Source organism: Entelurus aequoreus, linkage group LG12, assembly GCF_033978785.1.
Source record: "Entelurus aequoreus isolate RoL-2023_Sb linkage group LG12, RoL_Eaeq_v1.1, whole genome shotgun sequence".
Lineage (NCBI taxonomy): Eukaryota > Metazoa > Chordata > Actinopteri > Syngnathiformes > Syngnathidae > Entelurus > Entelurus aequoreus.
Window position 1 is genome coordinate 7,320,508 of NC_084742.1, and position 18,651 is coordinate 7,339,158.

The following is an 18,651-nucleotide window of genomic DNA, read 5'->3' on the forward strand; positions in this document are numbered from 1 at the left end:
AGATCAAATAAAACACAAAAACTCAGTGTAAATAAATTATTATATTAAAAATATCAATTTTATTTAAACTATTTAAAAATATTTTAATGTTGGCTCGATACACGTGTTGGCGGCTCATATCCGGTCCGTACCGGAAGTAGAAACAATCCGTCCGCTGTCATGGCGGTAAAGGGGAATGTTTTGTGTCTTTCACTGCTGTTATTACTTATATGTGTGGCTTTTTTACACTTAATTATATGTCCCTTCACAAAAGTGGAAGAAAGCTTTAACCTGCAAGCGGCCCATGATCTTCTATATCACAGATTTGACTTTGACAAGGTAAGCATCGTCAAATGTTGTCGAGAAGGCAGGATAACAAGTCACTTGACAACATTGCTGACATTATTTTTTGGCGTTTTCTTTGCTCATTTTTGTTTCTGTTACTACACATGGAAAAACCCGTATCATCTTTATATTGTGAGACAATGCACATCAATGGACATAACAGCAAGGGCTACTTTCAAGCTGCAGCCCCCATCAAGTTGATGGCACATACACAGAGGTCCATTAAAAAAAGATACAGATGTACATAAAAGCTAAGTATCAAAGAAATAAGAAAATGGAGAGATATAACAATAGGTTGCTGCGTTACCTCAGCTTTAAAAACAAATTTGTGAAAAGTGGCCTAGTGGTTAGAGCAGGGGTCACCAACCTTTTTGAAACCAAGAGCTACTTCTTGGGTACTGATTAATGCGAAGGGCTACCAGTTTGATACACACTTAAATAAATTGCCAGAAATAGCCAATTTGCTCAATTTACCCTTAACTCTATGTTATTATTAATAATTAATGATATTTACACTTAATTGAACGGTTTAAAAGAGGAGAAAACACGAAAAAAAATGACAATTAAATTTTGAAACATAGTTTATCTTCAATTTCGACTCTTTAAAATTCAACCGAAAAAAAGAAGAGAAAAACTTTAAAAAATAATTTATGGAACATCATTAGTAATTTTTCCTGATTAAGATTAATTTTAGAATTATGATGACATGTTTTAAATAGGTTAAAATCCAATCTACATTTTGTTAGAATATATAACAAATTGGACCAAGCTATATTTCTAACAAAGACAAATCATTATTTCTTCTAGATTTTCCAGAACAAAAATTTTAAAAGAAATTCAAAAGACTTTGAAATAAGATTTAAATTTGATTCTACAGATTTTCTAGATTTGCCAGAATATTTTTTTTAAATTTTAATCATAATAAGTTTGAAGAAATATTTCACAAATATTCTTCGTCGAAAAAACAGAAGCTAAAATGAAGAATTAAATTAAAATGTATTATTCTTTACAATAAAAAAATAAATTTACTTGAACATTGATTTAAATTGTCAGGAAAGAAGAGGAAGGAATTTAAAAGGTAAAAAGGTATATGTGTTTAAAAATCCTAAAATCATTGTAAGGTTGTATTTTTTCTCTAAAATTGTCTTTCTGAAAGTTATAAGAAGCAATATAAAAAAATGAATGAATTTATTTAAACAAGTGAAGACCAAGTCTTTAAAATATTTTCTTGGATTTTCAAATTCTATTTGAGTTTTGTCTCTCATAGAATTAAAAATGTCGAGCAAAGCGAGACCAGCTTGCTAGTAAATAAATACAATTTAAAAAATAGAGGCAGCTCACTGGTAAGTGCTGCTATTTGAGCTATTTTTACAACAGGCCGGCGGGCTACTCATCTGGTCCATACGGGCTACCTGGTGCCCGCGGGCACCGCGTTGGTGACCCCTGGGTTAGAGTGTCCGCCCTGAGATCGGTAGGTTGTGAGTTCAAACCCCGGCCGAGTCATACCAAAGACTATAAAAATGGGACCCATTACCTCCCTGCTTGGCACTCAGCATCAAGGGTTGGAATTGGGGGTTAAATCACCAACAATTATTCCTGGGTGTGGCACTGCTGCTGCCCACTGCTCCCCTCACCTCCCAGGGGGTGATAAAGGGGATGGGTCAAATGCACAGGACACATTTCACCACACCTAGTGTGTGTGTGACAATCATTGGTACTTTAACTTTAAAAGTCTCCCTTGATCTGGTTAAGGTGCGGGTATTATTGCACATATAGTTAGCATTAACAGGTGTGTTTACGCATAGAAAACTGCACTATAAAAGCATACATAAGTGTATCTATGTACGCAGTATTGCACAAGATATGCACGCATAACCTTAAGTATGTATTTTTGTGGATGGCTCAGGGCCGCAACAACAAAGGGGCGTTGAAACTGAAGTTAAAAGTGCACACATGGATATTTAATACAACAAAAGTGAGTACAACGGTTGACTAGAAGAAAGTATCCTAATCAAAAAAACTAAGCTTACATAAATGTGCAAAACAAGAGTGGAGCAGGCTCCGGCCAACAGCAAAGCAGACTCAAGCCGAGCAGAGTCCTGGCGTTTGCAGATGATTGGCCCAAATCAGATGCAGCTGAGAGATCTGCAAACACACACAAGGGAGAGAGGAAGAGACAATGCAGGCCTCCACTCTGAGCCCATTCCCACAAGACTCTCACAAAGCCAAGGCCATCCATCTTCTTCTGCTTATCCGAGGTCGGGTCGCGGGGGCAGCAGCTTAAGCAGGGAAGCCCAGACTTCCCTCTCCCCAGCCACTTCGTCCAGATCCTCCCGGGTGAACCCGAGACGTTCCCAGGCCAGCCGGGAGACATAATCTTCCCAACGTGTCCTGGGTCTTCCCCGTGGCCTCCTACTGGTCAGACGTGCCCTAAACACCTCCCTAGGGAGGCGTTCGGGTGGCATCCTGACCAGATGCCCGAACCACCTCATCTGGCTCCTCCCGATGTGGAGGAGCAGCGGCTTTACTTTGAGCTCCCCCCGGATGACAGAGCTTCTCACCCTATCTCTAAGGGAGAGCCCCGCCACCCGGCGGAGGAAGCTAATTTCGGCCGCCTGTACCCGTGATCTTGTCCTTTCGGTCATAACCCAAAGCTCATGACCATAGGTGAGGATGGGAACGTAGATCGACCTGTAAATTGAGAGCTTTGCCTTCCGGCTCAGCTCCTTCTTCACCACAACAGATCGCAACAGTGAATGCTAGCATGCTAAAATGCTAACCGTATCGTGCATCTAGTACTAAAATATATGACTCTGAGGTGCACATCTGAAAAATGTGTAAAAAATGCTTAGCATGCATAAAGTACCAACATATGACTGAGGTGTATACATAAAAAATTAGCTTGAAAAGCCAGCATACCAACATTAGCATGCTAACAGGTAGCATTTGTCAAGTAACAAAATATTTGACGCTGAAGTGTAAACCTGCACAAAAGCTAGCATGCAAATATTAAAATGCTAACAATTGTGATGTGTGTTGTTAAAAATAAAATAGCGTAGGGCTGCACTTTGGACACCCATATTTGATAAGTCAGTTAACTGAACGATAAATAAAAATTAAGTCCAGTGTCAAAAACCTCCATATGCATGCGTTGTTACAAGCTACAAGAGGCAGAGCGGTCACTGTTGGCAGCGTTTGTACTACACGCAAATAAACAGTAATAACGATAACCGCTGTAAAACTCCCGACGGTCTGTATTACCATATCAAGTTAAATTGATCATAAAATTGTAATTGATAACCGCACCTTGATAAACTTACGGAAGGACTATCGTTAACCTGCTAGCTATCTTAAATGTTAACATGAAAACGAGCGTATTTCAAAAAATACAATTAACGTATTTCCCCATTAAACGTCATACCCCGATCTAAACCTGTACAAACACATTACTGTCTAAACATCTAAGATACAGTATTCACATTGAACACAAAGGCTGTGCTGTCTTATCAATATAAACTCCACAGTGTCAAGTTAAAACAGACGGACGTCCATTCAACAGGAAGTGAACTCGCGTGACGTCACCTAAACTGTAAGTGAAACAACTGATCAAAAAATGTATTCTAAAAAAAAAAAAAAAAACACACCTCTTAAATCGATTCTCAAAAATTAGGAATCGATTTACAATCGGAATAAATGAAAATCACGATTTGGATGTGAATCGATTTTTTTGGAGCACCCTGAGTTACCTCTTGTGAATTTGTACTGCATTTGGCCATGTTTTTAACCACACTAATCTATATTGGAAGAGTAAGGAGTAGCCATATTAATAAATACTGACTGTAAGGTAGGTGTGTCAAACTTGTTTTTATTAAGGGCCACACCACTTGTAACGTACAGTTAATGAATATAAACGTATAATATCCTTGTTGCACAATTTGCATTGGCAACTGTTTTTAATTATGTTTTACGAACAAATTGATGGATAAGTTGCTTTGTAATACTGTTGTTGATAATATTTTAAGCATTTATTTTTGAAAACCAAAAATTCCTCAAATGTATTGTTGCATGATCCGATAATATTAAAGTGTAGGACATACTGTATGCATGCATTTCAGTACATTTAGCCAAAAGTACATAAATTGATGTGGCGGTCCACATAAGATAATGTAGGAGACCACATGAAATGACGGACCACAATAATGATGGGGCGGGCCACTTTAAAGAATGTGGCAGACTATATGAAATGACATAGTAGAATACACTAAATGATGTGGCGGGCTACAAAATAATGTAGAAGACCGCATGAAATTACATGGCGGATCACATAAAATGATGTGGCGGGCCACTTAAATGATATGGTAGGCCACATAAAATGCTGTGACAAACCACACAAAATGATGTGGCGGGCTACAAAATAATGTAGAAGACCGCATGAAATTACATGGCGGATCACATAAAATGATGTGGCGGGCCACTTAAATGATATGGTAGGCCACATAAAATGATGTGACAAACCACACAAAATGATGTGGCGGGCTACAAAATAATGTAGAAGACCGCATGAAATTACATGGCGGATCACATAAAATGATGTGGCGGGCCCCTTAAATGATATGGTAGGCCACATAAAATGATGTGACAAACCACACAAAATGATGTGGCGGGCTACAAAATAATGTAGATGACCGCATGAAATTACATGGCGGATCACATAAAATGATGTGGCGGGCCACTTAAATGATATGGTAGGCCACATAAAATGATGTGACAAACCACACAAAATGATGTGGCGGGCTACAAAATAATGTAGAAGACCGCATGAAATTACATGGCGGATCACATAAAATGATGTGGCGGGCCAATTAAATGATATGGTAGGCCACATAAAATGATGTGACAAACCACACAAAATGATGTGGCGGGCTACAAAATAATGTAGAAGACCGCATGAAATGACATGGCGGATCACATAAAATGATGTGGCGGGCCACTTTAATGATATGGTAGGCCACATAAAATAATGTGACAAACCACACAAAATGATGTGGCGGGCTACAAAATAATGTAGAAGACCGCATGAAATTACATGGCGGATCACATAAAATGATGTGGCGGGCCACTTAAATGATATGGTAGGCCACATAAAATGCTGTGACAAACCACACAAAATGATGTGGCGGGCTACAAAATAATGTAGAAGACCGCATGAAATTACATGGCGGATCACATAAAATGATGTGGCGGGCCACTTTAATGATATGGTAGGCCACATAAAATGATGTGACAAACCACACAAAATGATGTGGCGGGCTACAAAATAATGTAGAAGACCGCATGAAATTACATGGCGGATCACATAAAATGATGTGGCGGATCACATAAAATGATGTGGCGGGCCACTTAAATGATATGGTAGGCCACATAAAATGATGTGACAAACCACACAAAATGATGTGGCGGGCTACAAAATAATGTAGAAGACCGCATGAAATTAAATGGCGGATCACATAAAATGATGTGGCGGGCCACTTAAATGATGTGGTAGGCCACATAAAATGATAAGACAAACCACACAAAATGATGTGGCGGGCTACAAAATAATGTAGAAGACCGCATGAAATTACATGGCGGATCACATAAAATGATGTGGCGGGCCACTTAAATGGTATGGTAGGCCACATAAAATGATGTGACAAACCACACAAAATGATGTGGCGGGCTACAAAATAATGTAGAAGACCGCATGAAATTACATGGCGGATCACATAAAATGATGTGGCGGGCCACTTAAATGATATGGTAGGCCACATAAAATGCTGTGACAAACCACACAAAATGATGTGGCGGGCTACAAAATAATGTAGAAGACCGCATGAAATTACATGGCGGATCACATAAAATGATGTGGCGGGCCACTTAAATGATATGGTAGGCCACATAAAATGATGTGACAAACCACACAAAATGATGTGGCGGGCTACAAAATAATGTAGAAGACCGCATGAAATTACATGGCGGATCACATAAAATGATGTGGCGGGCCACTTAAATGATATGGTAGGCCACATAAAATGCTGTGACAAACCACACAAAATGATGTGGCGGGCTACAAAATAATGTAGAAGACCGCATGAAATTACATGGCGGATCACATAAAATGATGTGGCGGGCCACTTATATGATATTGTAGGCCACATAAAATGATGTGACAAACCACACAAAATGATGTGGCGGGCTACAAAATAATGTAGAAGACCGCATGAAATGACATAACGAACCGCATAAAATGATGTGGCGGGCCACGTTAAAAGAATGGTGGGCTTGAGTTTCACACCTGTACTGTAAGGTATTCTGTTAACCCTGTATTGCATTCATGTCTTTCAGTTTGACCATCATGAGTTCCCTGGTGTGGTGCCCCGAACCTTCATCGGCCCCCTCTTTGTCTCCACCCTCTGCTCCCCCGTAGTCTTACTGTCGTCTCTGCTGGACATACCCAAATTCTACAGCCAGCTTATGGGTAAAATCCGTAGACGCAGGCACCTTTTTACACGGTTTACTGCTTGCTTGTTGTAAGCGCAGTCCTTTGGCATTGTGGGACTTTTCATTTTCAGGTGTTCAGCGTAGGGACAGACAGCAGAGAAGGACAGAGAGCCATATTAGCCACACCCAAAATTCACAGACACTTTGCGTTTGTCCGTGTCTTCAGATCATAAAAGAAGTACAGTGACTCACGATTGCCCCAACGTACGAGTATTTTGAGGTACGAGTTGTCTGTCGGCTTTTTGTCACGCCATTAAGTTGCGAGCAACATTTTAGTTGGGAGCCTCTCCACTGCTATTTGGCATCGTAAATATCAGAGTGAACCCGTAAGATCAACTCAAAACATCCGGTCTTATTTGCTAGCACATTCTTATAGCCAGAAATCGACATAACTCTTCTTCAACCATTGGTGCAGAGAAAGTGAGTGTATTGGAGAAGTAGAGGATGATAGTCAATGAATTAAGTATAATGAAACCTCAAATTACACACACGCCCACCATTGTACGGACTTTTGGATGTTAGAACCAAAGACCAAACATGAATATATATATATATTAACAGATAAGGTAATTTTATTTTTTTATTCCTAATCATTGTAGCGACCTGGCTGTTAATGCTAAGGGGTTTTGTGATTTCAAACTGAGTGCACCAAAGGGCAAGTGACCGTGTGCGTGTCGGCAGGGCGGCTGAAAATGAGGACTGTTCCGCTAGTTGTTTTGACTTTGTTATTAAATAGAAAGTTGATCCATCATCCCCTCGTTATGTGTGTATGATATCCAATATGGAAGTACCAGGGATTTAGGCGGCTGATTCCGATCGTCCATGAGAGAGATCGGCCGATACCAATATCAATCACATGTACTAACTGTATGTTTTTCTATTTATTTATGGCGCTATTGACTAGAGGTGGGAATCTTTGGCCACCTCACGATTCCATTAAAAATCGATTATTGATGCATCTTTAATTTATGTATATCGATGCAGTTCTACAAATTTATTTTCGTTTCACTAAATACGTGTTTTTCACTTGCTAAATTTAAAAACAGTGCATTTGTAACAATACATTAATTCCCATCACATTCATTAAAGTCATAGAAATGTGTGCAAAACTGGAAAATAAGTACCCTTTAATAATGGAGCTAGTCGGATCTCTCGGTGAGGTGGCTTGCTGCAGTCAGCCAAATTTTAGAACCATCTGCATTATTTTTTTTACAAACTAGACTGAGTCCGTACTGCAGTTTGAGAACCACTGCTGTAGAAGTCCGCTCTCCAGAAGTTTCTCACAATTTAAAGGAACGTCTCAAAGCTTCATGGGGCTAAAAGACTAGAAACCCAACAGAGGATGGAGCAAGTAGTCACAAGACAACTAATAATACTTGCAAAAACCAAGAAGGCAACAACCAGTAGGTCAGAAAACCAAGTAACGATCTGTGCTAAACAAAGGCAGCGCTCTGGTTAATTGGTCTCAGGTGTGGCTCTTGGCCCCGCACCCTCATCAGGCCCAGTCAAAACAGAAAAACAGGTGAAAACAAGTCAACGCCCCCCTAAAAAAAAAAGAAAAATAGAAAAAACACAACTCCCCCCCCCAAAAAATCCCAACATAAAAAAAGGGCTTTTTTTCTGAATTTTGTAATTATGATAAATATAAATCAAATGTCCACTGCAGACTTTCAGGAATATAAAGCAAAAATAATAATATTGAAGGAAGAAGTCCGGTCCCAAAGATCCTTAGATTTTTGGGAACCTGGCCCCCAAACAATTTAGTTAAATATCCCGACTGTGGATTATTATACTACTGAAGTTGTTTGTAGTACATTCTACTGTATTGTTTTCAATACTGTATTTCTTACCTAAAAGTTAGTTTTTCTTTTAAAAAAATTGTGTTGTTGATTTTAATTAATTTCAATGGCTGTTTTGAGTTATTAGACAGAACCAATTGAGGTACCACTTTACATACATTAGCTGCGTCTCGATACAACTTTTTCACTTATATTTAGAATATTGGAGCCTTGTGTATTGGATAATAGTACATCCTTTTATTATTATGTAGTGTGGAATGCTAGAAAAGGCTTGAACAAGTGAAATCACTCCGGAAACAATAGAAAATCAACCATTCTTCGTTTGGGGTGGAGTGGTAATTTGTTAATTGGCGACACCAAGTGGTCACAGTAATTTATTAAACTATGCTCATGACACTGTGTTGAATGATGCGAACACGTTTGTTACTGGGTACTTTGTAATACGCTTCTGTTTTGGATACTTTATATTTGCAAGTGATATGCAACTAAAATAATTTGATACTTTAATATTGACAAATGTGCTGTTTTAGAATGCAATATTGTTCAATTAAGGACACTTATTACACATGTCTAAATATGTGTGCTATTGTTTGCTTCGCTGTTGTGTAGCTGCTAGCTCTTAGTAGGCTATAGCCTAGCATGTTTACCTTTTTGTAAATGACTAAAACAGGAGAAAAGACCAACCTTGTGTGCTCATTGGAGGACATTTAGATGTTAACTTGCACACGTAAACACGCTGTAAACCTGCCAGTATTCGACATTTTACACGCAAGCCAATATCATTCTATACTTGTTTTTTGGGGGGGGGGCTGAAATCGAATCAGGACACCCCTACAAAATAAAATATGACAGCAGTTTCACAATGTTTTGCAGTGTTGTTAATTTCTGACATTTCTATCGCAAGCTCTTCACAAAAGTGTGGTAAAATCTCCCCGAGTCGTCACAACCGAATGCTAAAATCCGATGTCCCTTATTTGTTGTGTTCAGTCCGAGCCGCCCTGGGAGTGTTCGTCATCGGTGCGTTATGGCATTTGCAGCGGGAAGCGAGGAGGCAGTTCGGCTCGACGGTGGCGATCCTTTTCTGCCTGACGTGCGCGTCGCAGTTCCACCTGATGTTCTACAGCACCAGGACACTTCCTAATGTTTTTGCGTTACCGCTAGGTAAGACACATTCGAGACATTATATGGGTCTTCTTTTTAAACACACTCTTCATTTTGTCTTCCAAGCTCTAATCGCATTCACGTCTTGGATGGCTCAAAAATACGGCAGCTTTATCGTCTCCTCTGCCTTCGTCATCATCGTGTTCCGGAGTGAGCTCTGCATCTTCCTGGGTCTCATGTTGCTAATGTCGCTCCAGAGTAGGAAACTGGCTTTCTTACCACTTCTCCGCTACGCTGTTCCTGCTGGATTGCTGTCATTAGGTAAGTGATAGAGATGTGACGTTCGCAAACGACTGCACTCTTTTGAACGACTCTTTAAGTGAACGGTAAGAACCGATTCGTAGTTGCGAGCCGTTCGATTGGGATCTGTTTTTATGCACACACAGATGCAGTATTTGCCATTTTTATTCCTAGTTGTATTCATACTTTTTAAGTACATATATTCATTTTATTCTTACTTATTTGTGTGTGTTTATTGTATTGTTAATATGCTCTTTTGCTAAGTTTTTTAAGTGAGGCAAAATTCTAAATGGCAATGTCACTGGCAAAGCACAAGGATATGCTAATTAATGGAATGTTTACGATAAAAATACAGAAAAAAAAAAAAACAGTCAATATTTCATATAATTAGCACAAATAGAGTATTACTGGTGTCATTTAAAATATTCGGATCCAAATCTTATAACTGCTGCCAGTAATTGTGTCCTTGATATAAAAAAATTATAATAATCATAACAAAGTATAAAAAAAGGGGGAATTTATATATATATATATATATATATATATATATATATATATATATATATATATATATATATATATATATATATATATATATATATATATATATATATATATATATATATACCGGTATATATTTTACCTTTTTTTTTTTACACAAAAAATACATTAAAAAACGTATGTATGTCTGAATATATGCATGTCTATATATATTTTGAACCCTTTTTTTAGACAAAACATAAACAGTTAAAAATATGTGTGTGCGCATGTGTATATACTGTATATATATGCATGTGCGCATGTGTATATACTTTATATATATGTGTGTATGTATGATTTTATATAGATGTATAATACATGTGTGTATGTTTATATGTATACATACTGTATATATGTATGTATATACTGTATGTGTGTGTGTGTGTATATATATATATATATATATATACACGTGTATATATATATACATGTGTATATATATATATATATGCACATGTGTATATATATATATATATACACGTATATATATATATATATATACATGTGTGTGTATATATATATATATATATATATATATATATACACACACATGTGTGTATATATATATATATATATATATATATATATATATATATATGCACGTGTATGTATATATATATATATATGTATACATATATGCACGTGTATGTATATATATATATATATATATATATATATATATATATATATATATATATATATATATATATATATGAAAACACCACTCGTAAGTAAGTGAGTAACATAGTTGATATATTTGGAGTACACCACTTTTAATTTTTGTGTGTTTTGCAGCTCTAACAGTGGCCATTGACACTTTCCTTTGGAGGAAACTTTTGTGGCCAGAAGGTGCAGTTTTATGGTTCAATGTCTTTCTCAACAAAAGTTCCAACTGGGGAATATCCTTTAAGACACTAATTGTTACATGTTTTTGTAAATTCCCAATCCCTCAATACGTCCTTGACTTGCTTTTCAGTAAACCTCCCCCTTTCTCTGGTATTTCTACTCCGCATTACCCCGTGCCTCCGGATACACGCTGCTGTTCGTCCCGCTCGGCCTCCTGGATCGGAGGATGAGGGTCCTGCTGCTGCCCACTGTCGCCTTTATCCTCGTCTACTCGCTGTTGCCACATAAAGAGCTGCGCTTTATCCTCTATACTTTCCCTGTCTTCAATTTGGTGGCTTCCCGAGGATGCTCCTTTATGTAAGTCCACTTGTAAAAACATTAGCTTATGACTAAAATGCCTGTGATTGTTTTTATTTGCTGTGCTTGTAGTCGGGCTGCAAAGATTCATCGATTAACCAGATTCGGAAAAAAAGCTTAGATTTATATTCTGTTGCTTTGATTTATCATTTAATGAATGTAACCAATACAAATTTATAAAAATCTGTACTGCATCAAAGAAGGTAAAACAAGTTGAATATAAGGTAAACAACGGTAAAAGGTAAATAGAAGGTAAAATAAGGTAAAAAAGAAAGTAATAGAAGTGAATTAAAGGCAGTGTTGGGACTAACGCGTTACAATTACTGTAACGCCGTTAGTTTCGGCGGTAACTAGTAATCTAACGCGTTATTTTTCATATTCAGTAACTCAGTTACCGTTACTACATGATGCGTTACTGCGTTATTTTACGTTACTTTTTATGTAGTATTGGCTTGAAACAGAAGATCTGAGTGTGTTTTGTGGCAGCGCTACGGTGTCGTTCTTCTGAATCTCTTGTGTCACACGGAGGAGCCGCGCTGTGTGTGTGTCTGAGTGTGGGAAAGGGAGGGAGAGAGGGAGGGGTGCGCGCAGCAGCATTGGTGAGGGAGGGGCGGAGAGAGCGAGAGAGTTGTTAACACGCATGCATCGCCAGGCTCAGCTTTTTATCGATAGATTTATCAGATTGAATTTTTTATTATCTATAGCAGGGGTGTCAAAAGTGTGCCATTTGCAGCCCACAGCTAATGTTTTAAAGGCCCACAGCACTTTCTAAAAATACTATTAGAATAAACAAAAACATAACAAAAGTGAAATAAAAAAGCTTAAAGGTGAAATGTAATTTAGAAAACGTTACAATGTTGACTAATAAAACAAAGCTGTTTTTTTTTCTTTCAAACTGTCATTGCTCAAAACATAATATTGAATCAAAATCAACGTTATTATCAATTATAGTACACACACTCTGTCAATTCTCTTGTATACTCTTTATTTCTAGACTTCTAGAGTGTTTGATTATCACATCACTTTAAGTGTATAAAAAATAAAGTTCACAAACATAAAGAGGGATCCTAGTGGGCCAGGGGCCGTACTTATCAAGCTTCTTAGAATTACTCCTAAGAAGTCTGCTAAGAGTTGACTTAAGAGTAAATAAATTCTTCGCTGAAAGCTGCACTTAAAAGTTAGTTATCAAGCGTCTTACTCACACTTTCAGCGAAGTGTAGGACTGAATCTTAAGTGTCACACTCAGAGCTGAATTACGACATTACTATGTGCCGTAAACGGAATTTTAGGTGACGTCATTTCTGTGTCCATAGAAATGACCAATCACGGAAGGGAATCCGTTGTCTAAGAATAAAGAAATATCTTGGAAATATTTAAGTGGACAATGGGAGTGTATATTTTGACAATAAACTACAAAATAATACAAAACAAACTAGTCCCCGCCGGCACTCACGCCACCGCTCCCTCTCTTCTCTCGCCCACACACTCACTGACGTCACTCACCTCACGGCCACACACATACGCTACTGTCATAACATTTTCTTTCCAATTCATTAATTAGGCAACTAATTTGAAACTGGTGTGGGTGGCTCTATATATACTAGCCCACTGCAGACACATGCCGAAATCAACAAGGAATCGCAAAGTATTAAATCTGTGACAAAAATAATATCCGCTCTGTCTAAACGATACCGTTTGATCAGCTGCTCGTCTTCAAAAAAAAATAAAGCATTGTTCCGTTCCCTGAACGTTCGCGCACGTCTCTCTCGCCTCAGTGCCATCCCCTGCTGGCAACTCCTAACCACTTAAGACACCTCTGAAGGTCTCTTAAATATCGTGGAGAGTAGGAGTGATTCTTAGACTTAAGAACGTTGATAAAAAGCTTTTATTCTTAAGTTTGAGAATAGGACTAAATTTCGCAAATTCTCAGGACTTAAGTGTAAAATGGCACTCTAAGAAGCTTGATAAGTACGGCCCCTGGGCTTCAGACATGATTTTATTTCAGAATTCCTTGAGAGAAAAAACGCCTGGTTAGGCTTTGGTATGTAAAAATAAAGTTAAAGTACGTATTTGGTTTACAGCTATGTTGTTATTATGCTGTTTGTTACTTATGTATGTTATGTTGCAGCTATTTAAAATAGTTTTGTCAATTTGTTCTGGCCTGAAATAAGTTGGCCCTTTGAAACATATCTTTGTCTTTGTGTGTTGTATGTAGAGCACATTGCTTAGCAGAGTTCAGTGATGCAAATGCATGTCAAGTTGATCAACACATTGTATTATTCTCCGGTGCAATAACAGTACTGAAATGAAGGCTAAAAGGGCATTAATGGGAGCTTTAAAAAAAGAAGTAACTAAATAGTTACTTTTCACTGTAACGCATTACTTTTTGGTGTAAGTAACTGAGTTAGTAACTGAGTTACTTTTGAAATAAAGTAACTAGTAACTGTAACTAGTTACTGGTTTTCAGTAACTAACCCAACACTGATTAAAGGTGAAAAAAGAATGTGGGGAAAAAGGTAAATAGAAGGTAAAATAAGGTAATACTAAATAATTAAATAAAAGGTAAAAGAAGATGAAGTTAACAGTAAATTAAGAAGTATATTAATAATCATTTTGACAAATTAATACAACTGGGTGTACTGGTAAAATGTTACTGCATATGTCAGCAGCCATATTAGAAGCCTTTGTAATCCATTTTGAAATGCTTCTTAAATCACTTACAAGGCAAATAATATATTGTGATATAAATCGTTATCCCGGATGCCTTAATATATATCACAATATAGATTTTAAGCCACATCGCCCATCCCTAATACACTGTTGAATATATATATATTGAGACAAACATTGCTAAAAAAAAACATTCTTAAACATGATATAAATTAATCGATAAATTCATCGATCACAACATTCGGTACACTTGCCTACTCTACTAAAAAGTACTTTCTTTTTTATTCAAGAAAATGTTTTTAATTTATTTATCTTATTTTATTTATTTTATTTTTTTTAAAAGTACCTTATCTTCACCATACCTGGTTGTCCAAATTAGACATAATAATGTGTTAATTCCACGACTGTATATATCGGTTGATATCGGTATCGGTTGATATCGGTATCGGTAATTAAAGAGTTGGACAATATCGGATATTGGCAAAAAGCCATTATCAGACATCCCTAATATATATTGATATATAATGTAGGAAGCAGAATATTAATAACAGAAAGAAACAACCCTTTTGTGTGAATGAGTGTGAATTAGTGTAAATGGGTGAGGAAGCTTATTGGGGTTGGTGCACTAATTGTAAGTGCATCTTGTGTTTTTTATGTTGATTTAATAAAAATAAAAATGATACAGATAATAAAAAAAACAATACCGATAATTTCCGATATTACATTTTAAAGCATTTATCGGCCGATAATATCGGCAGGCCGATATTATCGGACATCTCTAATAACGACAGAGTGAAAAGTTAGAGAACTTTTACTGAAACAACGCAACAATGTCAGCAGACGATCGATGTCAGTTGTGCAAAGAAAATATGCAAATAAAAGACTTCATTGGGAACAGCAAAAAAATATTTTACAAAGTCGCCAACGGAAAAAAAGCATGGACATGCACAGGGGTCGGCAACCCGCGGCTCTAGAGCCGCCCTAGTGGCTCTCAGGAGCTTTTTTAAAAATGTATGAAAAATGGAAAAAGATGAGGAAAAAAAAAAGTTTTTGTTTTAATATGGTTTCTGTAGGAGGACAAACATGACACAAACCTCCCTAATTGTTATAAAGCACACTGTTTATATTAAACATGCTTCACTGATTCCAGTATTTGGCGAGCGCCGTTTTGTCCTACTAATTTTGGCAGTCCTTGAACTCACCGTAGTTTGTTTACAAGTATAACTTTCTCCGACTTTCTAGGACGTGTTTTATGCCACTTCTTTTTCTGTCTCATTTTGTCCACCACACTTTTAACGTTGTGCGTGAATGCACAAAGGTGAGTTTTGTTGATATTATTGACTTGTGTGGAGTGCTAGTCAGACATATTTGGTCACTGCATGACTGCAAGCTAATCGATGCTAACATGCTATTTAGGCTAGCTATATGTACATATTGCATCATTATGCCTCGTTTGTAGCTATATTTGAGCTCATTTAGTTTCCTTTAAGTCCTCTTAATTCAATTTATATCTCATGACACACTATCTGTATGTAATATGGCTTTTAATTTTTTGCGGCCCCAGACAGATTTGTTTTTGTATTTTTGGTCCAATATGGCTCTTTCAACATTTTGGGTTGCCGACCCCTGGTCTAACAGAACTCTGTTTGAAATTGTTGAACGTTCGGGAGAGGCCGTGTCGAATATGCTTCCGGTGCTTTCGCTTGATAGGGAAACTGGAAGACACTCTGTCCACTTTTTAAAAGATGGCAAAAAACTGAAGAGGAACCGAGTTCTGAACGGTCATCTCCTTCGGCGACTGCGACATCAGAGAGTGCAAAGGTGTCTGTCGCACATAAACGGGACAGGGTGCCGACTCCATCAAAATTGTGTCCCCATCCCCCGACACCTACTGCTCCCCCAGCTCCTAAACTACTGAATTAATATTCGATAGATTCGACAAAACAGTTGCAATAGCAGAATCAGTGTCAGCACACGACTCCTCGCTGCGTGCCGCCATTGTTGTTTGAATCAGTCGCTTCGACGCTACGTCACATCTATGAAATCCTGATTGGTTCCTTATTTTTTGCTATCTTGAAGGAGTTTGCATGGCCCTCGAGCCCAGATCCTTGTGTGGAGCTCAGCGAACTACAAGGATCTGGCGAGAGTCTGGTTACAGAGCTGTATCTTCCTCTATTCAAACACAGTGTTACTGTTCAAACTGCATGTAATGTTACAGTGGCCAAAAAGATTACCGTATCAAACTGTTCATAATTTGGCCGGGCTCCAAGTGCGACTTATATGTTTTTTTCCTTCTTTATTATGCATTTTCGGCAGGTGCGACTTATACTCCGAAAAATATGATAAATATACTTGTTAAATTAAACCTGGCTACTACGCCACTGTATTTTCATTTTGGTGGTACTTTGAGAACCAAGTGCGTTCTGAGGTGGTACTTTGTGAAAACAGTTTGAGAACCACTGATCTCGCCAACATAAGTTATACACTACCGTTCAAAAGTTTGGGGTCACATTGAAATGTCCTTATTTTTCAATGAAGATAACTTTAAACTAGTCTTAACTTTAAAGAAATACACTCTATACATTGCTAATGTGGTAAATGACTATTCTAGCTGCAAATGTCTGGTTTTTGGTGCAATATCTACATAGGTGTATAGAGGCCCATTTCCAGCAACTATCACTCCAGTGTTCTAATGGTACAATGTGTTTGCTCATTGGCTCAGAAGGCTAATTGATGATTAGAAAACCCTTGTGCAATCATGTTCACACATCTGAAAACAGTTTAGCTCATTACAGAAGCTACAAAACTGACCTTCCTTTGAGCAGATTGAGTTTGTGGAGCATCACATTTGTGGGGTCAATTAAACGCTCAAAATGGCCAGAAAGAGAACTTTCATCTGAAACTCGACAGTCTATTCTTGTTCTTAGAAATGAAGGCTATTCCACAAAATTGTTTGGGTGACCCCAAACTTTTGAACGGTAGTGTATGTCCGAAAAGAGGAGTCATCATAGTCCAGGGGTCGGCAACCCAAAATGTTGAAAGAGCCATATTGGGACCAAAAATACAAAAACAAATCTGTCTGGAGCCGCAAAAAATTAAAAGCCACATTACATACAGATTGTGTGTCTCACTGTGTCATGAGATATCAATTGAATTAAGAGGACTTAAAGGAAACTAGATGAGCTCAAATATAGCTACAAATGAGGCATAATGAGGCAATATGTACATATAGCTAGCCTAAATAGCATGTTGGCATCGATTAGCTTGCAGTCATTCAGTGACCAAATATGTCCGATTAGCACTCCACACAAGTCAATAACATCAACAAAACTCACCTTTGTGCATTCACGCACAACGTTAAAAGTTTGGTGGACAAAATGAGACAGAAAAAGAAGTGGGATAAGACACGTCCTAGAAAGTCGGAGAAAGCTATACATGTAAACAAGCTAAGGTGAGTTCAAGGACCGCCAAAATTAGTAGGACAAAACGGCGCTCGCCAAATACTCGAATCAGTGAAGCATGTTTAATACAAACAGTGTGCTTTATAACAATTAGGGAGGTTTGTGTCATGTTTGTCCTCCTACAGAAACCATATTACAACAAAAAAATATATATTTTTCCGCTCATCTTTTTCCATTTTTCATACATTTTTGAAAAAGCTCCAGAGAGCCACTAGGGCGGCGCCAAAGAGCCGCGGGTTGCCGACCCCTGTCATAGTCCCTTAAAAATGTCCGCTTTTATTGAGGATTATAGCAATGTATGATGTTTTGTATGCCTTCTTTAGTTTGTGCAACTACAACAAATCCTGGATGTATAAACTTGGATCAGCTGTGGTGATGGGTCATCTATTGATGAACGCCGCCTACTCCAGTATGTGTCTCTACATTTCCCACCACAATTACCCAGGGGGCCGAGGAATGCAGCAGCTACACCGGCTGTTGCCCGCCACAGCAGGTAGGTTCGACTGACATGTCAACTATTATTGTGTGAGCTCCCAAAAAGCACGCCGTCTTTTCAGACGTATCTGTTCACATCGACACATACGCTGCTCAAACTGGAACATCTCGCTTCATGGAGGAGCATCCACACTGGAGGTCAGCCTTTTTATTTTTTTTTGGTGCGTATTTTTAACAAGTGTCAGACTTTATATGTTTTAATACCGTCAGTCTGTTCT

At 37.9% G+C, this 18,651-nt stretch overlaps 1 protein-coding gene across 6 annotated transcripts in view; it reads left to right on the forward strand.

Annotated features, from left to right (window-relative positions):
- Positions 1–18,651, forward strand: part of alg12 (ALG12 alpha-1,6-mannosyltransferase) — a 141,599-nt gene that overhangs the window by 120,210 nt on the left and 2,738 nt on the right. For 3 of the 6 annotated variants that reach the window (XM_062064571.1, XM_062064570.1, XM_062064572.1), the window contains 7 exons: positions 6,709–6,841; positions 9,651–9,824; positions 9,891–10,085; positions 11,400–11,508; positions 11,586–11,807; positions 18,262–18,431; positions 18,496–18,571. In XM_062064571.1, coding sequence (XP_061920555.1) covers positions 6,838–6,841; positions 9,651–9,824; positions 9,891–10,085; positions 11,400–11,508; positions 11,586–11,807; positions 18,262–18,431; positions 18,496–18,571 — 950 coding nt within the window. In that variant the 5' untranslated portion in view covers positions 6,709–6,837. Of the gene's footprint in view, positions 1–117; positions 319–6,708; positions 6,842–9,650; positions 9,825–9,890; positions 10,086–11,399; positions 11,509–11,582; positions 11,808–18,261; positions 18,432–18,479; positions 18,572–18,651 lie in introns of those variants that run through there. The other 3 variants (XM_062064567.1, XM_062064568.1, XM_062064569.1) reach the window with 3 other exon arrangements.